Below are 18,253 nucleotides of genomic sequence, written 5' to 3' on the forward strand. Positions count from 1 at the left end.
GTTTATGTGCACAGCCCAAAGAATAGCTGCGACCAATCTAGCTGGGAGGAAACAATCTTGTGCAGGAATGTAATTGCCGCTACTCAAAAGGTTATGTTCAGCCTGACTTTGGCGTGTTTTTCTGCTATAGCATCTGGCTTGAAGTGAAGAGGAAGGTTGTGAAGACTTATCAATACACGTATTCCACACATTACCACTCAATAATGGAGAGAAAGATCAATAATTCACACTTAGAGCATTGCTTTATTTTTTTTTCTTAAACACGTGAAAACAATTTTCTCTCTCACTCTCAGACCTAAATGATGTCACAAGCATGGAAAGTAACAAAAGTTTTTGAATAAATGCAATTTGATGGTATGCAATGCAATTACAGAGGGTTAAATACAAGTCTGTTACCAAATATGAACATAGACAGTATTCAGTCAAATATACACAAATGGACACTAATTTGGGAATTACACAGAGTTTAACACTGTCTCTACATAAATCAATTGTTCCTTTTTTTTTTCTGATCTAGCTGAATGGTGTCCTTATTCAGAAGCATCTGGCACATTAACAAACAATGAAAACTGCCAACCTTTGTATATTTGCAAGTGTCAGTCAGACAGAAAATCTTAAAAATAAATCTGTACTGCACATACATTTCTGAAAGTAGTGTGCCTCTTACGTGATGAAGTGCAGAAGAAAAGGGCAAAGTTTGCACATAACTTATGAATGCAACAGTGCTGGTGATGCTCATGCAATGTACAGGTGTCTGTTTTACAACCTAACCTGAAATAGACTGATGCATACATAAGGTCAATCAAAGCACATTGTACTGACTTACTGCCTTGAACCTAATGGTGTTTTCTTTGGAAAAGTAGCTACACAATATTCCGTCTGGGAGTCAACTAAAGATTCATGAAAACAAACTGTTCTGTTGATATATAATGTACTAAGTTTCACTTATGTTACTTGAGTTAACAAAATACAACGTCACTTGAAATTATTCGTGTCAAACAAGAAAAAAAATGCATGGTGCTAAAATAATGTGCTTAAGCATTCCTGACATACAACATACTTTGGATATGAACAAAAATACTGACGGCTCTTACAGGAATTCGTAGGCAGCGCAGGGTAATCCTACGGCAATGATGCTCTGTTCCAAGGAAAAACAGAACTTATTTGGCTACCACTGTACATGTAATATCAATGGAATTTACTATCACTTTCACCTACATGACTTTCACTCCCACAAAGGAGAAAGCACTCAAAGAAAAAGATAAAACACTGTGTGAGTGTAGCACAATGAAACACAGAAGAGTCAAATTTTGAGCAATTCAGGACATATTTGAAGAAAGATTTGAACATTATCAAGTCCATCAGTAAATAAACAAAGCGTTTCAAGGGCAGCCATTATAGCTGTCCCAAGACTCTTATCACTGCTTGTGTGATACCCCTAAAACCCAGTGTTTCGGCATGAAATGCCATCTCTCAGAATACTGTTAAAAAAAAAAAAAAAATACTTTCATACCTCTATAATATAATGAACACTATGCACTTACAAATCTATCTAGATGGAGGAACTGATTCCTATCTCATAAGAAATGCTAAAATTTGAGGTCTTTTCTTCTGTTGGTACTTGACAAAGAAGATTCTAAACAAGATGCATCATGTTTAACACACAGGACTGCCGCTTCAAGGTCCCCTAGTAAGAATGCCAATTTCAAAGATTACTGACAACATTGAATAATCCAAATTTTCTTGACATTTGTCTAGTATTGCTCAAACATTTGCTGAACTGCATTTGGTTTCTTTGTATCAATTATTCCAATTTTCACCACAGGTGAAGTCTCCTCTAAAGTATACAATGCAGACACATGCACATTTCTCATTGGTGAAAGAACTAACACTTGTGGTATGTTACACAGCTCTGTTCCTTGAACTTTGTTTTAAAGGCCTTTTCCAATTAACAGAATAGTAAAGTTCATTCCTTGTAACATGAGTGCAGTAGATAGCCTATATGGATAAAATGACAAGAAACTGTTCTGCAGAGTGATATGAAAATGTGTGCATACATAGTGGGAGTGAGTAAACATGATTACTACTTGCACAATGCAGATATTCAATATGAGAATCCGCACACTAAATTCTTCCTTAAACTGAACCAGTCAGAAAGGACAATGCCCACATACTGCGAGTATGCATGCCGATATCTTTCACCATCTCCTGAACTTGACTGGTGTCTTTCCATTATTCCTATAGCTGATGCTGATGAGTGAGCACTGCTGCCTACTTATCTAGTAATGAATAATAAAAACATACAAAACTTTGTTTTTTACCTAAAATCACGCTGCAGCCTGTAACATTACTCTTTCACATGTGTAAATGCACTTCACATGGATCAAATACACAGTTTCTGTAAAGCTGCTTTCTATTTCACAGCTAGGCTGCAAGTCATTACATAGATATGTTCACAAATGTATTTGCCTTTGTTACAGCTTCTGGGTAATAGCCACTACCATAGCTGGTCAATAAGAAAAATAATAATAAAATCAAATATTCCAAATTTGGCTCAATGCATTACAACACCAATACTTCATACATTAAATTTGTTCTTACAACACATTCAGCAAATACATTTGTGAACATACAAACACTAGAACACATAGCACAGACATCTTTTTATAAATGTTTAGTTCTTATATAGCAAATCCCACCTGGCAAATCTCTTTCAAGACAGGTCTCATGAGGCCTAACAATTTTATAAATACCTTAAGATTAATTGCAATAAACACTTTCTTCAAGGAGTAATCCTGATTCTTTCCCCTCCTCGATAACATCTTAAGGATCTTTTCTTTTTTTTCTTTTTAAGCCACAATTATCACTTAAAACAGAGTACATATGTAACATTTCAATATTACAAAATCATTCTCATTTACGATTCTTTGGGAACAGTTTCATCTATCTTACACAATGTCATGTAGATGTCCTTCATACATTCACTAATATGGTGACTTGAGTAACTGTCAGTGCAGACTCTGTCTATATGAAACTGAATTATGATTAAAATACTCAAGGAATGAATTTACACCCACATTCCACTGAGTAATACAAAACGAATAGTAGTTTATCACCTACTGCAAAACATTTTGACTCATGACTGCTTAAATCATTGCCTCTACAAGTCGTTTCTATCCATTCAATGTGATTTTAATTTGTCACGGAAGAAAAACTACCCTACACCAGAAGAAGAGTCAAATCTCATCATCAAAAGTATCATGGTCTACTCAAATATATCTTGAAAAGATGCCAGATATGCTGGACAGTTGGCAGATTTACTTCTATTATACTTTTTCATTTACATGGTGTGTTGAGATTATTTGAACCAGTAAAACAGTGATAAACTGCCACACGTCACAGGAGGAAATACGTCAACGAATTCAACTACACTCAGTCCTTGGAAATGTTTAATACCAATTCTTGAAACAAAACCAAAGAAAAAATATCAAAGTAAAAAGAACTTACAATTAAGATAGACAATTTGTGTTTTTTAGACAAATGAATCTTTGTTAGTCTTTAACCTTTTGATACACATGAACACATAAGCACAGACTTCTCATGTTTGTAATGTCCTTTCAAGTACGGTTTACAAAGGGATTGATTCAAGTAAAGACCTGAACTAGAAACCTGTTGAATGGCTATGTAGATGTCAGTATCAGTATTAGTATGGCAGTATCAGAGAAACTTGTATTAGATATCAGAAATTATTTCTGCTTTGGAGGTTCTACAGATGCTAAAAGTAAAGTTCACTATCATCTGTTCTTACCAGAATTTCCTACATCTAATTGTTGTTGTGATTTTTTCTTCTCCTTATTCAAGAATCTGTCTCAAAATTGCAAACTTCTCAACTAAAAAAAAGTCAAACTGAGCATGGTCTCACTGGTATCACTGGAAACAATAAACAAATTATTGTAATATCCCCTCCCCACCATCCAGTTGCATATTTATCTCACAAAGAATTTTAAGATCATGCCTTTGACGGAAGGACATACCTATCTCTTTTTCTTTAGCTTAATTAAACTTCAGTCCTGATACTAGTTTGCAAGGACACACTTTTGACGGGAATAAGCATCAGTTCAAAAATTTACTGATGACAATTGAGGGTGTCAGAGTTATATTTGGTATTCATACCCTCTTTGTGATATTCACAAGTCATACCATGCAGACATCATATGAAATAATTGAACATACACATTCATTTCCAAACACAGAGATCAATATTTGGGTACAGATGTTAAAACATCCTTCTGAGAAAAAGAAAAAGAGGAATACCAAAGCAGCATACTAATGTTTCTCTTAGCTTCTCTGCAACTAAACACTTGCCATATGGTAATGATAGCACTATTCCCACCTGAATGCCAAAAAGATATGTGGACACATTAGCCAGTATCACATTACCATAAATAGTTAGTGTCATTCGTGTCCTGGGCACTCCACACAATGAAACTGACATTACCTGGAATTTGATGTAGTAAAAGAACGACTACAAATTATTTTCAACAAAACCTTTTTCATTTGAGTCCATAACATTCATTGAACAAACAGAAAAACAAACAAAGGGAATTACCTTCTGTATTTAATTTGGAGAGAAGCTAAAGGAAACATTGTCTAAATTTGTACTGATCTCTTTTTGAAGGATTGCCAAGCAATTGCCAAAGAGACAGGGAGATCTAATAATCCATGTCATGTTAGTCTGAAGGGATGATAAGGTCAGATGAGAACCCTTCAGGCTGATTTTTCCCCTCAATCTTCTCACAGGAAGTAGTCTGGGGTGCGTCGGGTCACGTGGGGCTCTCCTCTTCTAGGGGCTGGGTCAAATTGCAAGCTGAGGGTGAATAAAGAGCATGGGATCAGTAAGCAGTGGTAAGCAGCAAAACTCCGATGGCAGCTATAATAAAAGCTGTTATTTTCACAAATTTCCCAAATTTTTAACAATACATGCGCACATATCAGCGCACTTTCGATAACTCTTTGGAGTCAAATGACTGTGACCTCCTCATTCAGGAAAATATTAGTATACAAAAAGGACAGCTTTTACAGTAAATTGACGCCAATTTGCAGAAATGCAAAAACCAAAGTTTGTAACTACTGGGGAAGTTTGAAAATTGTATCGGAAAAAAATCTCCAGAGCTAGCAAAGAGTCTTGTCATAATTTCCAAAATAGCTTTCAAGCCCAATGATGCCGACTTTCTGTGATTCACGCAAAAAGTAGGATTCATTATTTGTATCAAGTATGGTGTGCAGTTCAAAATTGGAAAAGAACTCATTTCGGCTATGTCATAAGTTTACGAGCACATAAGCACACAGAAATTCTTGGTAGATGCCAATGAGCACCTTAGACTCATTGTCAACTAGAGCATACAAGGCTTTTCATCTACAGCCTTTCATCAATAAAGACATGACTGTGGTTCTTATACAACATCTGAGTTAGTGTGCCAATGGCATCACAGAATCTAAGATTTCTGTAAAGAGTTGGGTAATACTGTAGATGTTTAAAAGAAGATATTACAAAGAGAGGGCTTTCTTCAATATTATCCATAACGAGTTCATTTTTTTCCCCCACTGAGCACCTTGGTTCCTGAGACTACCCTTTAACTGTTTAAATCTTCATTATTAAGGCAATTCAATGCTACAATCATAAAGTCTGGATGCCCTTGAACAAGGGAATATGAGTTTGAATATGGGGGGGAGGGGAGCAGGAATCATACAGGGTCAAGGATTAATATGAACAATATGGTCCTGATCATTTATACAGAGTTTATTCAAAGTATTGTAGAGATACTTACAAGGAATACTTCAAAGCATCATCCAATTCCATGATAGCTGCCTGGTTGCCACATCTATAGCAGTAGTTTGGAGCACTGAATATGGTCACAACATTTCTGTCATGACACCAGTTGTAACCCTAGGAAAAAAACAACATGAAAATACAGATCACGTCTTCCTACATTACAAAACAACCAGAACAACCAACACTCAGACCATTCACAATATTGCCTGAAATCAGTTTTCTTTTCATTCAGTATTACAGCATCACATTTTCAATATATCCATTCAAAACAAACTCATACCTTTGAAAAATTTTCTACTAAATTGAGTATACATCATCTAACAATAGCTTGAAAGGTCTTGATTCCCACCTACAATAGGCTTACATAATAATGCATGGCTAACTAAAACATATGAAAACAAGGAAAAGTTGAAATTACGCGGTGCGTAATATATGTCCCCGCCGGAAGTAGCATTTTGTAACAAAATGTACAATATAGGTAAAAAATCAAGGTCAAAGGTCAAAGAAGTCAAAGGTCAAAATTCTGTGTAGAAATTTTGAAGCCCTCACCTAGTGCCATTACATAAAGCAAATGGAATCGAAATTGGGTTAGAAATGGCGAAGGAGTGGCATTTTGTAGCCAGTGTACAATATAGGTCAAAAATCAAGGTCAAAGGTCAAAGAAGACAAAGGTCAAAATTCTGTGTAGAAGTTTTGAAGCCCTCACCTAGTGCTATCACATAAAGCAAACGGAATTGAAATCGGGTTAGAAATGGCGAAGGAGTAGCATTTTGTAGCAAAATGCACAATATAGGTCAAAAATCAAGGTCAAAGGTCAAAGAAGTCAAAGGTCAAAATTCTGTGTAGAAGTTTTGAAGCCCTCAACTAGTGCCATCATATAAAGCAAACGGAATCGAAATCGGGTTAAAAATGGCGAAGGAGTAGCATTTTGTAGCAAAATGTACAATATAGGTCAAAAATCAAGGTCAAAGGTCAAAGAAGTCAAAGGTCAAAATTCTGTGTAGAAGTTTTGAAGCCCTCACCTAGTGCCATCACATAAAGCAAACGGAATCGAAATCGGGTTAGAAATGGCGAAGGAGTAGCATTTTGTAGCAAAATGTACAATATAGGTCAAAGGTCAAGGTCAAAGGTCACAACTGAAATTCTGTGTAGAAGTTTTAAAGCTCCCATGTAGTGCTATCATATAAAGCAAACAGAATCAAAATTGGCTCATAAATGACAGAGAAGTAGCAAATTGAACATTTTGATCACACACGGACGCACACACGGACGCACGGACGGACGCACGGACGGACGGACGGACGGACACACGGACACACACACGTACGGAGCCCGTTTCATAGTCCCCTGCTCGAACTCGTTTGGCGGGGACAATAAGCTATGGAAAACAATGGTAAATCAACAGACTCCTTATTTATCTCTGTACTTGTTTACTTAATATCTAAACATCCTATTTCTTCTTTTATTTTGTTTGTTTGGGTTTTTTTTTTTTGGAGGAGATATAAGAATGTGGATACAAACTCACTAACTAACCAAAGTAGGTCATCTCTTGATAGACATTTTTCTGCACTATTTCCTCAAAAGATGTTCAAGAGCATCAGCTAGGAAAGAAAATTTGTCAAGTTACCTCCATGACGAGTTGATGGGCTCTCGAGATGAGCGTCAGTCCATTGGTGTGGTTGAAAGTCTCTGAGATGTCTTGACCAAACGTATAGCCAGCACCGCGAGGAGAGATACCCCAGCCACCTCGGTCATCTGGGTCTGACCACAGAAGGTCACACATGGGACCCTGTTTACGTACAGATGGAAGACACATGGTTATGCTGTGAAAATGCACACAAATATTCTAATAAATCAAGAATGAAAATGATGTATCACCAGCAATGGTTGTATATTCAGGTGTGAACTGCATGCACTGTGTCATTACACACAATAGCCAGCTATCATAGAACACATAACCTGGCTGCATATCTTCCTGAAGGTAACAGTAAATTTGAATATAAAAAAAACAAAACAAAAAAAAACCTCATTTACCTCATGTGGTACTTCTTGGATGCGATCCAAAGCACGGATGTGATCTAGAGTATCAATGGAGGGTGACAGACCACCATGGAGACAGAATATCTGAGCAGGAAACAAAAACAACAGATAGCAATTCATAATTTTTTGCTGTTACTCAGAGTTCATCATTAGAATACTCTGTAAAAAAAAAAAAAAAAAAAAAAAAAAATCATCACAACAGTAATATGCTATCTTATTCACTGAAGCAAACAGAGTGGAAAAAATAACTAATGAACAATTGTATGAACAAGAAAAGATGTATTTCATATGTTAGCAATTGCTTATTTTGGATACCCTAAAACAGACATGTTGTGATGGTTATGTGTACAGTGTACATGTGCATCCTTTGGTGACACTCATTGCTGGATATCAACATTTTATGCTTGTTTATCAACATTTCGAGTTAAAAAAAAAACAACACATAAAAACATAAAAGCACTACATGCTCATAAATCAATAAAGGTACGACACAATCGGCATTGGTTTTAACAACTTCTGGCTTCTTATCATATACAGCAGTGATTGACTCACAAAGGTTAAAAGAGCAAAGCATGAAGTTGGTCAAGTGGCACACTGCCAAATGAACTTTGATCAGTTACAATAGTGTGAGCTTATTATTTACATGCTAAATAAAGAGTATGACAACAGCGTCTTGCGAAATACTTGATCCAACATGCAAACTTCAGTGTACGCTACACAGCATTTGCTGAAATTGCATGCAAACAGGGCATGAAAACATCTTATGAGCCATAGTGAAACATACATGTAGTACCCTTTGTTTACATTGTAGACAAGTTCCTTGATCACTATTTGAAAGAATATAAGGGAAGGACATGGAGCATTTAAGTAGTCAATAAGGAGAATAATTGATCATCACTGAAATGAAAACAGTCATGCTCATGAAACTCTTACCTGCCCATCTACCAGTGCTGTGAGCGGTAAAAAGTCGAAGAGATCTGTGAAGTACTTCCAAACGTTGGCATTGCCATACTTCCGTAGACATTCGTCATAGAAGCCATAGACTTGTGTGATCTGCCGGCTCTCATGGTTGCCCCTCAAAATAGTTATTCGTTCCCTGTACCTAACCTGTTGCATACAGAAAGAAGGTCATAATTCCCATTAATCATAGGCACAAATAACACTACACACATTTTTACGCATACACTTTTACGAGTTTGCAACCTGTTTCTGACATTATCACAGGAATCTGCAGTTTCATCAAATTCTAGCCGTAACCCAACATCTTTCCTTTATAAGCCCAAAATATAATGGCATTATGACAGGGTAGGCTGACGTACATGTACAGTGTATGTCTTTGACCCCATTTAAATTCACATGCAAAGCAGTTTTATCAAGTAACAAAGATGCACATTCTGGTACAATGTAGCACAGGAAACAAACAATACTGGGTACATCTGGCATAAACAGATGTAACTGACAAAGATTTTGCAATCTTACAATGTATACACTCAGCAATGAAATAAACTGCATTTTAGTCAGCCATACAGGAAGTGATGTGGTGCATGCATGCATGCAGTCTTTTACCAATAAGTAGAATAACATACATAATGCATATATGCATTGTATACACATTGTTATAGATGCACTTCATCCCCTGATGGATTTCATGGTTATTGGGAAGTGTTGTACTTGTAGCTACAGTTGTAGCCTTTGCATGGGTCTCACAGAGGCAAAGGAAGTAACTATGAGTCACAGTCAATTATAGGCTCTACACAAATACTTCACCAGACAATTGCCTTCCTCTATGGTAGAGGCTGACAGCTGGACTACATTGTACATGTAACCTAGAATCCTAGGAGTAAGGCTTTTTCCCCCACTGCAATAGTGCAAAACTGCACATACAGAGTATTACTGTAAACACGATATTTTTGAGGCATGAAATTTTTGCGAATTGGAGCGAGTTGCCTCTAGCATTCAATGTGTATAGTGTAGACAAGAACTTTCATGTGCATTTTAATTTCGCAAATCTTGGCTCTCACAAAATTTGAAATACATGCGAACATTCCTCATTTTGCAGTATTTGATACAATATTGTGCAATGTAAACGTAGGTGGGCTAGAAATTCCTTTCAAATACAAACAAATCTAGAAGTTTAATGCAAGTCTAGATCTTGGAAAAGATCTTGACAAGACCTACAATGTAGGAACCATCTACTTATGCAAGTTATTCTTTGAGGTTGAATACATGTTTCTTGATTTTTTTTTTCTTTTTTGTTAGTATCATGTACTGTACAACACCCCCCCCCCCCTTTTCCTTCCTCATTATCATTGACATTGCTTTTGTAGTTTAATAGTGCATCCTTCATGCTCATGATATCATCATCATACCCGTTTTACTGCCATACTCGGGGAAAAGGTGAATACAGAATGATACCAGTGAAGTATAGACTACAAACCTTTAAACAGACCAGAAGTGTCACAGTTTCCACAGAATAATAGCCCCTATCTACATAGTCGCCCATGAAAAGGTAGTTTGTGTCTGGAGACCGTCCTCCTATACGAAAGAGTTCCATGAGATCATGAAATTGGCCGTGGACATCTCCGCAGACTGTAACAGGGCATTTGACTTCTTGTACATTGGACTCCTTGGTGAGGATTTCTTTTGCCTGTTGAAGATTAAAGAAGATATCCAAATCAGTCATTAAATATAAGCAATAACATAAACCCAGCAAATAAATACAGCAAACAGACACATGCATATTGTAAGAAGTATTCACATCAGCAATTCAATTTGCAACTTTAAAAGTAAATGTATTTCTAGTACTATCATTTGGAGTTGTGTCACAGAGCAATGCATGTTTATGACTGTACAATACACTAGAGTTACATGTCTGCAGTATAACACACACAATGTAACGTTTTATATTGTACAACCTCATACAATGTGCGTGTTCACAGAACATGAGCCTGGTCTGAAATCTTATTGACTTTAAGTGTCAACCTGAACTTTATCACTTACAGGTACAACAGAGATACAAATATCAAAATGGGCTGAAACCTCAGACTACAAAAATGGGTACAATCAAATCAACATAAAAAAATATAAAAATATAAAAAATATAAACAAAAAATACATAGAATTAGACAAATCAGTCCATTTTTTGAGCACCTGAGTGAAAGTATCTTTGACAATCTAGACTATAATTTTTCATCAAAAAATAATCTTAGAAGATTGAAATCTTGATGTAACAAAGAATTCGTGCAGATACAGAAGGTGATCTGAGAGGATACTTGGATCACCTAATAAAAAGATTCAAAGTCATATCACTAGATACAGTACCATATCTAAAGACCATGAAACTGAAGAGAGTTCATAAAAAATAAAGCTGAACATGACAAATCGTAGTACATTGTACTGTAGGTGTACTTTCATGTACTGTACAACAGAAGTTGTTCACATGTACTGTAAATTTTCTTAGCTAAAACTGCCTTGCATTTGAAAGTAAAAGTACATCTACTGTGTACAAGTAATATTCCCAGGTACAACATGCGTACATGAACACAATTTAAATACATTTCATACATATGTATGCAAGATGCAAGTAAGGTCATTTGCAGAAAAAAAAAAAAAAAAAAAAAAATGAAAAAAAAAATGAAAATGAAATAACAAAAAATAAATGAATGAATAAATAAATAAATACATGTAAATAAAAATAATTTTTAAAAAAATGCAATGGTTAAGTTACAATTGGAATAACCACATATAATTAGTGGTGAACAGGCATACAACAAGTAGCCAAAGGATTGTACATGTACACATGTACATGTACAGCTGTACATGTACGTATGCATGTATAATGTACATAAAATCATACATGTGTAGCCCAACCCGCAATGTGTACATACACAATGTATGTATCACACACTACCATCATGAAGAAAATAACCTAATTTTCTTCCAATCATTTCCAGTTCACTCTAGACAATATAGTTAGGATGCGATGCACAAAATAGTGGTATTGTGACCAGACTTGGGAGGGCACGAATGCAATTCATTTCCAAGGTGCAGTCAAAAGGTCACCTCCCCCTCCCCATTTCTATCCCTCCCCCCAATACTCCGGCCCAGCACATATCATCATGACATTTTATCTATGCAGTGAACATCATGACGATTATCTGTTTTCTCCAGCAAAGTGTGCAGGCTGCTTTTGCTGTACAGCACTCACAAAAAAAAAAAGAAAAACAAACAAAAAAACCTGGGCATAATTTCCAGTTTGTAAACATGATCTTTTAACTTTTTTGAACTAATGCGGTACACAGTACAGATAGAACCTAAAAACAATTGGCAGAGCTGCCCATGCATTTGTGAGAGGTAAGCATGTCTTCACATTGTCTGTAGATCTAGGTCCCTAGTGTATAATGTAGAGACCGTAGAGTGTAATCCATGTCATCATTCACTTCCTTGACTTCTGCTTTGATGCCTCAGCTCAGTACAGAGATCATGGAGATGGTGTAAATTTATATTGTACTAGGTCCTACTACATCATCCATGTAAATACAGTATTTGTAGCTTCTGGACCCAGTCATCCTAGCCTACGTTAGGGCCTAACTAGTTACACCGTTTTCTAGCGTTTATCTAGCAAACCGATAGCTTTCGGACAGACGTCTAACCATGCGAACGTTAACTTGTTCATGAATGTATTCTGCGACCCACAAGTGTTACACTCGGATATTGCCGCGTTCATACGCTTTATTCTTTAACAAGCATAAACATACACTATTTCTTTTCCTTCCTTGTTTGGTTCGAAGAAGTGCACCGCAGTGCAAGCAGCGTATTAACACTTGAAGAATACGAAACCGATAGTTATGATTTGGAAGGACATGCAAGATGCGCTTTTTTTTTACACACGTTTACGTTTACACACGGTTACAACGCGTTACCACACCGGCTCTTACCAGTTCACAGAGATGCTTGACTTGACTCTCTGGTAGCTGCTTGCAATCGTTAAGCTGTTCAATAGCTGCGTCTAACTCTTTCGCAGACGCTGTATCCGTCATGTTGATTATTAGTTGTACTTCTACAAATCCAAACAACTCTTTTGCACTATTTATCGCGTTGTTGGCACACGAAATGATGCAATTTTACAGGGGGTAGGCCTTATATGTGTGGAGGGACAGCCACTACACTTCGCGACGAATTGTACCAACGGACTATCAAACAAACATGGCGGCGCTAGCCTGATTGACCCGCCGTTCCTCTGACGTCACCGGTGGCGAGGCGGATTATATGCGTAGTAATAGTAGTGTGTGCATTGCGTACGGGAACTTCGTGAATGAACTTCGCAAAGTGCGTGTCAAAACCGTGTAACAATCGATGAGTTTTCGTCTATGATGAGTCACAGTTTATTCAGCGGATTCAATAAAAACAATAAATGTTATTGCGAAATATTTAGGCCTTTCGGCAATTTAATACGAATTGTATGGTTTCGTGGGCTAGAATGGCAGAGCAGCAGACTTGGTCAAAATTGTTACGAATTTACAGCCTTGCTGTAACCTTTCAAAAATGAAGGATAATACAACTTGCACTGTATATAAGGTCTAGATCTTCTACATCCACGCTCGCACTTTATAGGGATTATAGCATATAACATAGATTGGCATGTTTAGTTGACATTTCTTTCTCTTTCTTGTGTTTGTTGTGGTAAACAGGCTATAACATTAATCTCTTTATCTCTCCATCTCTCTCTTTTAGTATTTCGTCAAATTTGGTGCATGTGAAAGGGATTTATCTAAAAATTGCGCTGAATAGAGGGGTGCTTAAAATTACCATCATAATGCCGATCAGCTTTATACAGCAAAATTCCAAACCGTGTTTCATCTGATTTAAAGGGATCATATAGTTTTGGTTGCACCTAATTTCAGGTTTCTAACATTTTTTGGTGAGACAATGAGAAACCTCATATGAAATATGAAAGGGCATATAATTCTACGAGGAATTCAACGTTTATTTGATGAAAATTGGTTTTGAAATGGCTGATATATATATATATATATATATATATATATATATATATAAAAGAGCGATTATAATAAAGTGTAAGACCCACACTTTATTACGATCACTTTGTTTTACTTTGCTTTTGGATGTTTCAGTCATTCCAAACCCGATTTTCATCAAATAAACTTTGAATTCCTCTTTAAAAGGTATGCTCTGTACTATATCATAAGTGTTTTCTTGGTATCTCACAAAAAGTTAAAAGCCCAATTCTCATCTCCACCAATACTGTACTATTCCTTTAACATAAAGAGTAATATCAAACCCATAGAATGGTACAGGCTTCATCAAAATAGGACAATGTGAGAATGTTACTTGAAATATCAGAGTCTTTCATGCTTGTATCTGCTGCAACGGTTGCAGCAGATAGAACCTAACTCACAAACTCAACAAACACCACGTAATGCCCCCTATATCAATACCATCGTCATGATACAGTTGATATAGTTTGTATCTAATGATATATTTGATAAATTTGATGCCGAGGAGACCAGTTAACTACTTTCTAATTTCACGTCAAAAGGGTAATCTCTGGTTATAGGTCAGACCCTGATTCGCACCTGATGCGGTTGCTAACAAACATTAATTTTATATTCGTACATTTCAAGTCAGATTCAGCCACTGATGTAACACATCTGACTTGTTAGATATTACTCTTTTAATTGTGATACAGCATACTTGAAAGCTGTGCATGCGGAAGCACCTCAACTTCAAGAAAAGCAGAAAGATCACAGTTCGCCAAGTTTTATTATTGCTTTTGACCTCTCATGCTCAATATGGATAACGCTTGAAGCATTTAGATCCGAGATAAAAATGAATCTACCGAGGACTTTGTACAGTGCTGAGGGTGTTAATAAGACCGACTGGCCTATTTAAACGTCTAAAGTCTGTCACACTTCATCCGATAGTTGAATGTAAAATCTCAGATTATTCAAATACCAGTGTATCTCAAATTCAGATTATTTGAGAACTTTTGTTAAGCGCATTTAAGTTCTCCTGGTCAAAAATGTGAGAAAAGCCTGAATATCACTGTGCTTTTGAAAAAATAATCTCCGTCTATCTATAAATTATCATTATGTATCGTCATTACTGGCAGTATATGACCACATAATTTTCCAAGAATCAGATTTCAGCAGTTTGAAGTAAGTGAGGTAATGTAGTCACCCCCCTCACAGGTTTGCAATCAATCAGCTGTCTCTATTTTTTTTTTTAATTATCAAAGGACAAAATCAATTTCTTATACATGTGAATTGAGAGAAAGCAACACTTAACACATTAGTGAAAGATTGAGGAAAATCGGTAAAAGTATAAGGGATTTTTGTATTTTCAGTACCGCCATGATCGCTGGATAAGAAGACTATACGCTTGTGACAATGCATTTGTGATGTCACATGTGACAGGTGTAGAACAATGGTTACAGCTCGTTATTCCGAAGGTTCGTTATTCCGAAGGCTCTTCAGTCCGAAGATTCCTTATTCCGAAGGTTCGTTTTTCCGAATTTCATTTTCGGATGAACAAATCTTCGGAATAACGAACCTTCGGAATAACGCCACAAAATAATGCTCGGATTACCGAACCCTTTTTCATTTTCGGATTAACGAACCTCTAGGTATAGGGAATTTGCGTGTTTTGGATTAACGAACCTTCGGAATAAGGAACCTTCGGAATATCGAACCTTCGGAATAACGAACAGCACCCAGAACAATAAGGACAAAGAAAATTCAGCATGTTTTCACTTTTCTCGCATAATGAAAGAGCACTTGATTTTCCTTTTTCAGAAAGCAGGGGAATTACCCCTCACAATAATACGTCAGCGACAAGTCGAGGGAATGTGTAGACCTACACTTTTTTCACACAATTTCAATTCTTTTTTTTTATTATTCTCTTTATATTTTCCTCATACATCGTTCAACGCATGTGACATCACAAGCTGTAGTCTTCTCATTCATTATGTAGCATGCAGTGACTGCGCAGAAATCTAAAAAACAAATAACTTTTAAACGGCTTGTCCTATTTTCCTCAAGCTTTCACTAATGTGCCCATACACTGCATTCACTCCATCCACATTATGGTGAATTGTTGTTTAAGAAATCATTTTCCTATAAAGCTTTAACTCCATTTCAGAATACCAAGGAGATATAGGGCATTAACGATTATCAATAGGAGATACAGAGTTTCTAAATAAACCAATGACATGTCGACAGGACTTAATTTGACAACAACGTAGAATGAGAGCATTGTCAAATTCAATTCAATTCAATTCAATTCGTTTATTCATCTCATTTTCGGATAAAACAATACAACAGTATTGGATTTTACAATCAACACAAAAGGATAATCAATCATTTACATATAACAGTGAAAATGAAAAAAAGAGAACTTGAGAAAAGCCAGAAGGCCTTGTGAAGTAAGTTCCCTTACGATTATGCACAAAATAATTGATTTTTAAGGTACAAAGTGTAGACATGGACAGAAAACCAACAAATACAACAAAACATAACATAACAAAACAAAACAAAACCATAAGACAAATGATATGATAAATTGACTATGACTATGTGTGATTTGCTAGAAGGTATATTTTCAAAAATTTCTTAAATGAGGACAGGCTATTGCGTGAACAAATATCTCTAGGAATTGAATACCAGATTAACGGAAATTGGTGACGTACGGAGTTTGAAACCAGATTTGTTTTTACTACCCACATATGAAATCTATTGCAATTTCGTGTATTGTATTTATGAATTTCATTATTAGTTGAAAACATACATGAAATATTATGAGGTAACATATCTTTGAAATAATAAAATCCCAAAACAGCGGTATTATAAGTATACAAATCAAATATATTCAAAGTATTAAATTTACGAAAAAGAGGAGCCGAATGAGCAAGATAATGACTACCAGAGCATATTCGTAATGCTTTTTTCTGCAATTTATGTAAAACTTCTATCTTGGTTTTATTATATTTGCCCCATACAGATACACAATAATTAAGATACGGAAGCATAAATGTATTATACAGCAATAAAAGTGCAAACTCTGGAAGAATATTTTTCAATCTATATACATTTAGATACCTTATTTGCTACATTCGTTATATGTACATCCCAATGCATATTACTCTGAATATAAACACCAAGAAAATTTACCGAATCAACTTTCTTTAGAGGAACAGAATTAATAGAACATAACACATCATCAAAAATATAATTATCATCACAAACATTACGGTGAAATATAACATAATTTGTCTTAACAAAATTAACAACTAATTTATTTACTTTAAACCAATTACTAACTTTATCTAACTCCTGATTAACTTTAATCTCAATATCAATCAAACTTGGATGAGTATAAAACAAAGTAGTATCATCAGCATACATCACATACTTAAACATAGTAGAACTTTGAACAATATCATTAATATAAATCAAAAACAATAAAGGACCTAAAATAGAACCTTGCGGAACACCACGGGTTATTAATGAATAATTTGAGGAACAATTCTTAAATGATGTATATTGAAATCTATCAGACAAATAATTTTTAAACCAGAGTAAAGGTGTCCCACGTACCCCATAATGTTCTAACTTATATAAAAGAATAGTATGATCAACAACATCAAAAGCTTTTGACAAATCCATGAATATTCCAATAGCATATTTGTTAAGGGTTAGAGCAGAAATAATCTTATCTTGTAAATCTATAACAGCATGAGTGGTTGAATGATTTCGTCTGAAGCCATATTGACAATTAGAAAGTATATCAAATTTTATTAGAAAAGAATACAGACGGTTATATATTATACACTTTTCAAGTAGTTTTGATATGACAGGCAGAACTGATATAGGTCTATAGTTTTGTAATAAATGCGGGTCATCTTTCTTGTATATTGGAATAATTTTTGCAATTTTCAATTTTGTTGGGACATCACCAGAACTTAAAGACAAATTAAATATATAAACAAGAGGTTTAACAATGGAAAATATTATCTGTTTCAAAATATTACAACTTAGATTATCAAAACCACAAGAATACGTTGTTTTTAAAGCATTACAAATTTCCAAGAGTTCACTCTCTGTGGTAGGGTTAAAAAATAAAGAATGGAAAAAATCACATTGGAGATAATCTTTAAAATGCATATCAGAACTAGGTTTTGATAAAGATAATAATGTTTGATTACAAATATTTGTGAAATATGAATTAAAATTGTTTGCAATCATTTGAGAACCTGTTATTTATCGTCATTTCGTAGAAAAAATGTAGGCATTTCATTTGGTGATTTATTAAGCAGTGAATTTATAACAGACCAAGTTTTATTCACATTATTTCTATTTTCAT

At 35.4% G+C, this 18,253-nt stretch overlaps 1 protein-coding gene across 1 annotated transcript; it reads right to left on the reverse strand.

The window, feature by feature from the left end:
• Positions 1–223: 223 nt before the first annotated feature.
• LOC140228725 (serine/threonine-protein phosphatase 2A catalytic subunit beta isoform) lies at positions 224–13,077 on the reverse strand. Its single transcript, XM_072309005.1, has 7 exons — positions 12,811–13,077; positions 10,311–10,520; positions 8,807–8,980; positions 7,868–7,957; positions 7,461–7,622; positions 5,829–5,947; positions 224–4,867 (listed from the first exon to the last, which is right to left on the reverse strand). The coding sequence occupies exons 1-7, from the start codon at positions 12,910–12,912 to the stop codon at positions 4,795–4,797; spliced, it is 930 nt and encodes a 309-aa protein (XP_072165106.1). The 5' UTR covers positions 12,913–13,077; the 3' UTR covers positions 224–4,794.
• Positions 13,078–18,253: the final 5,176 nt, after the last annotated feature.

The sequence above is a fragment of the Diadema setosum genome, chromosome 5 (genome assembly GCF_964275005.1).
Source record: "Diadema setosum chromosome 5, eeDiaSeto1, whole genome shotgun sequence".
Taxonomy (NCBI): Eukaryota; Metazoa; Echinodermata; class Echinoidea; order Diadematoida; family Diadematidae; genus Diadema; species Diadema setosum.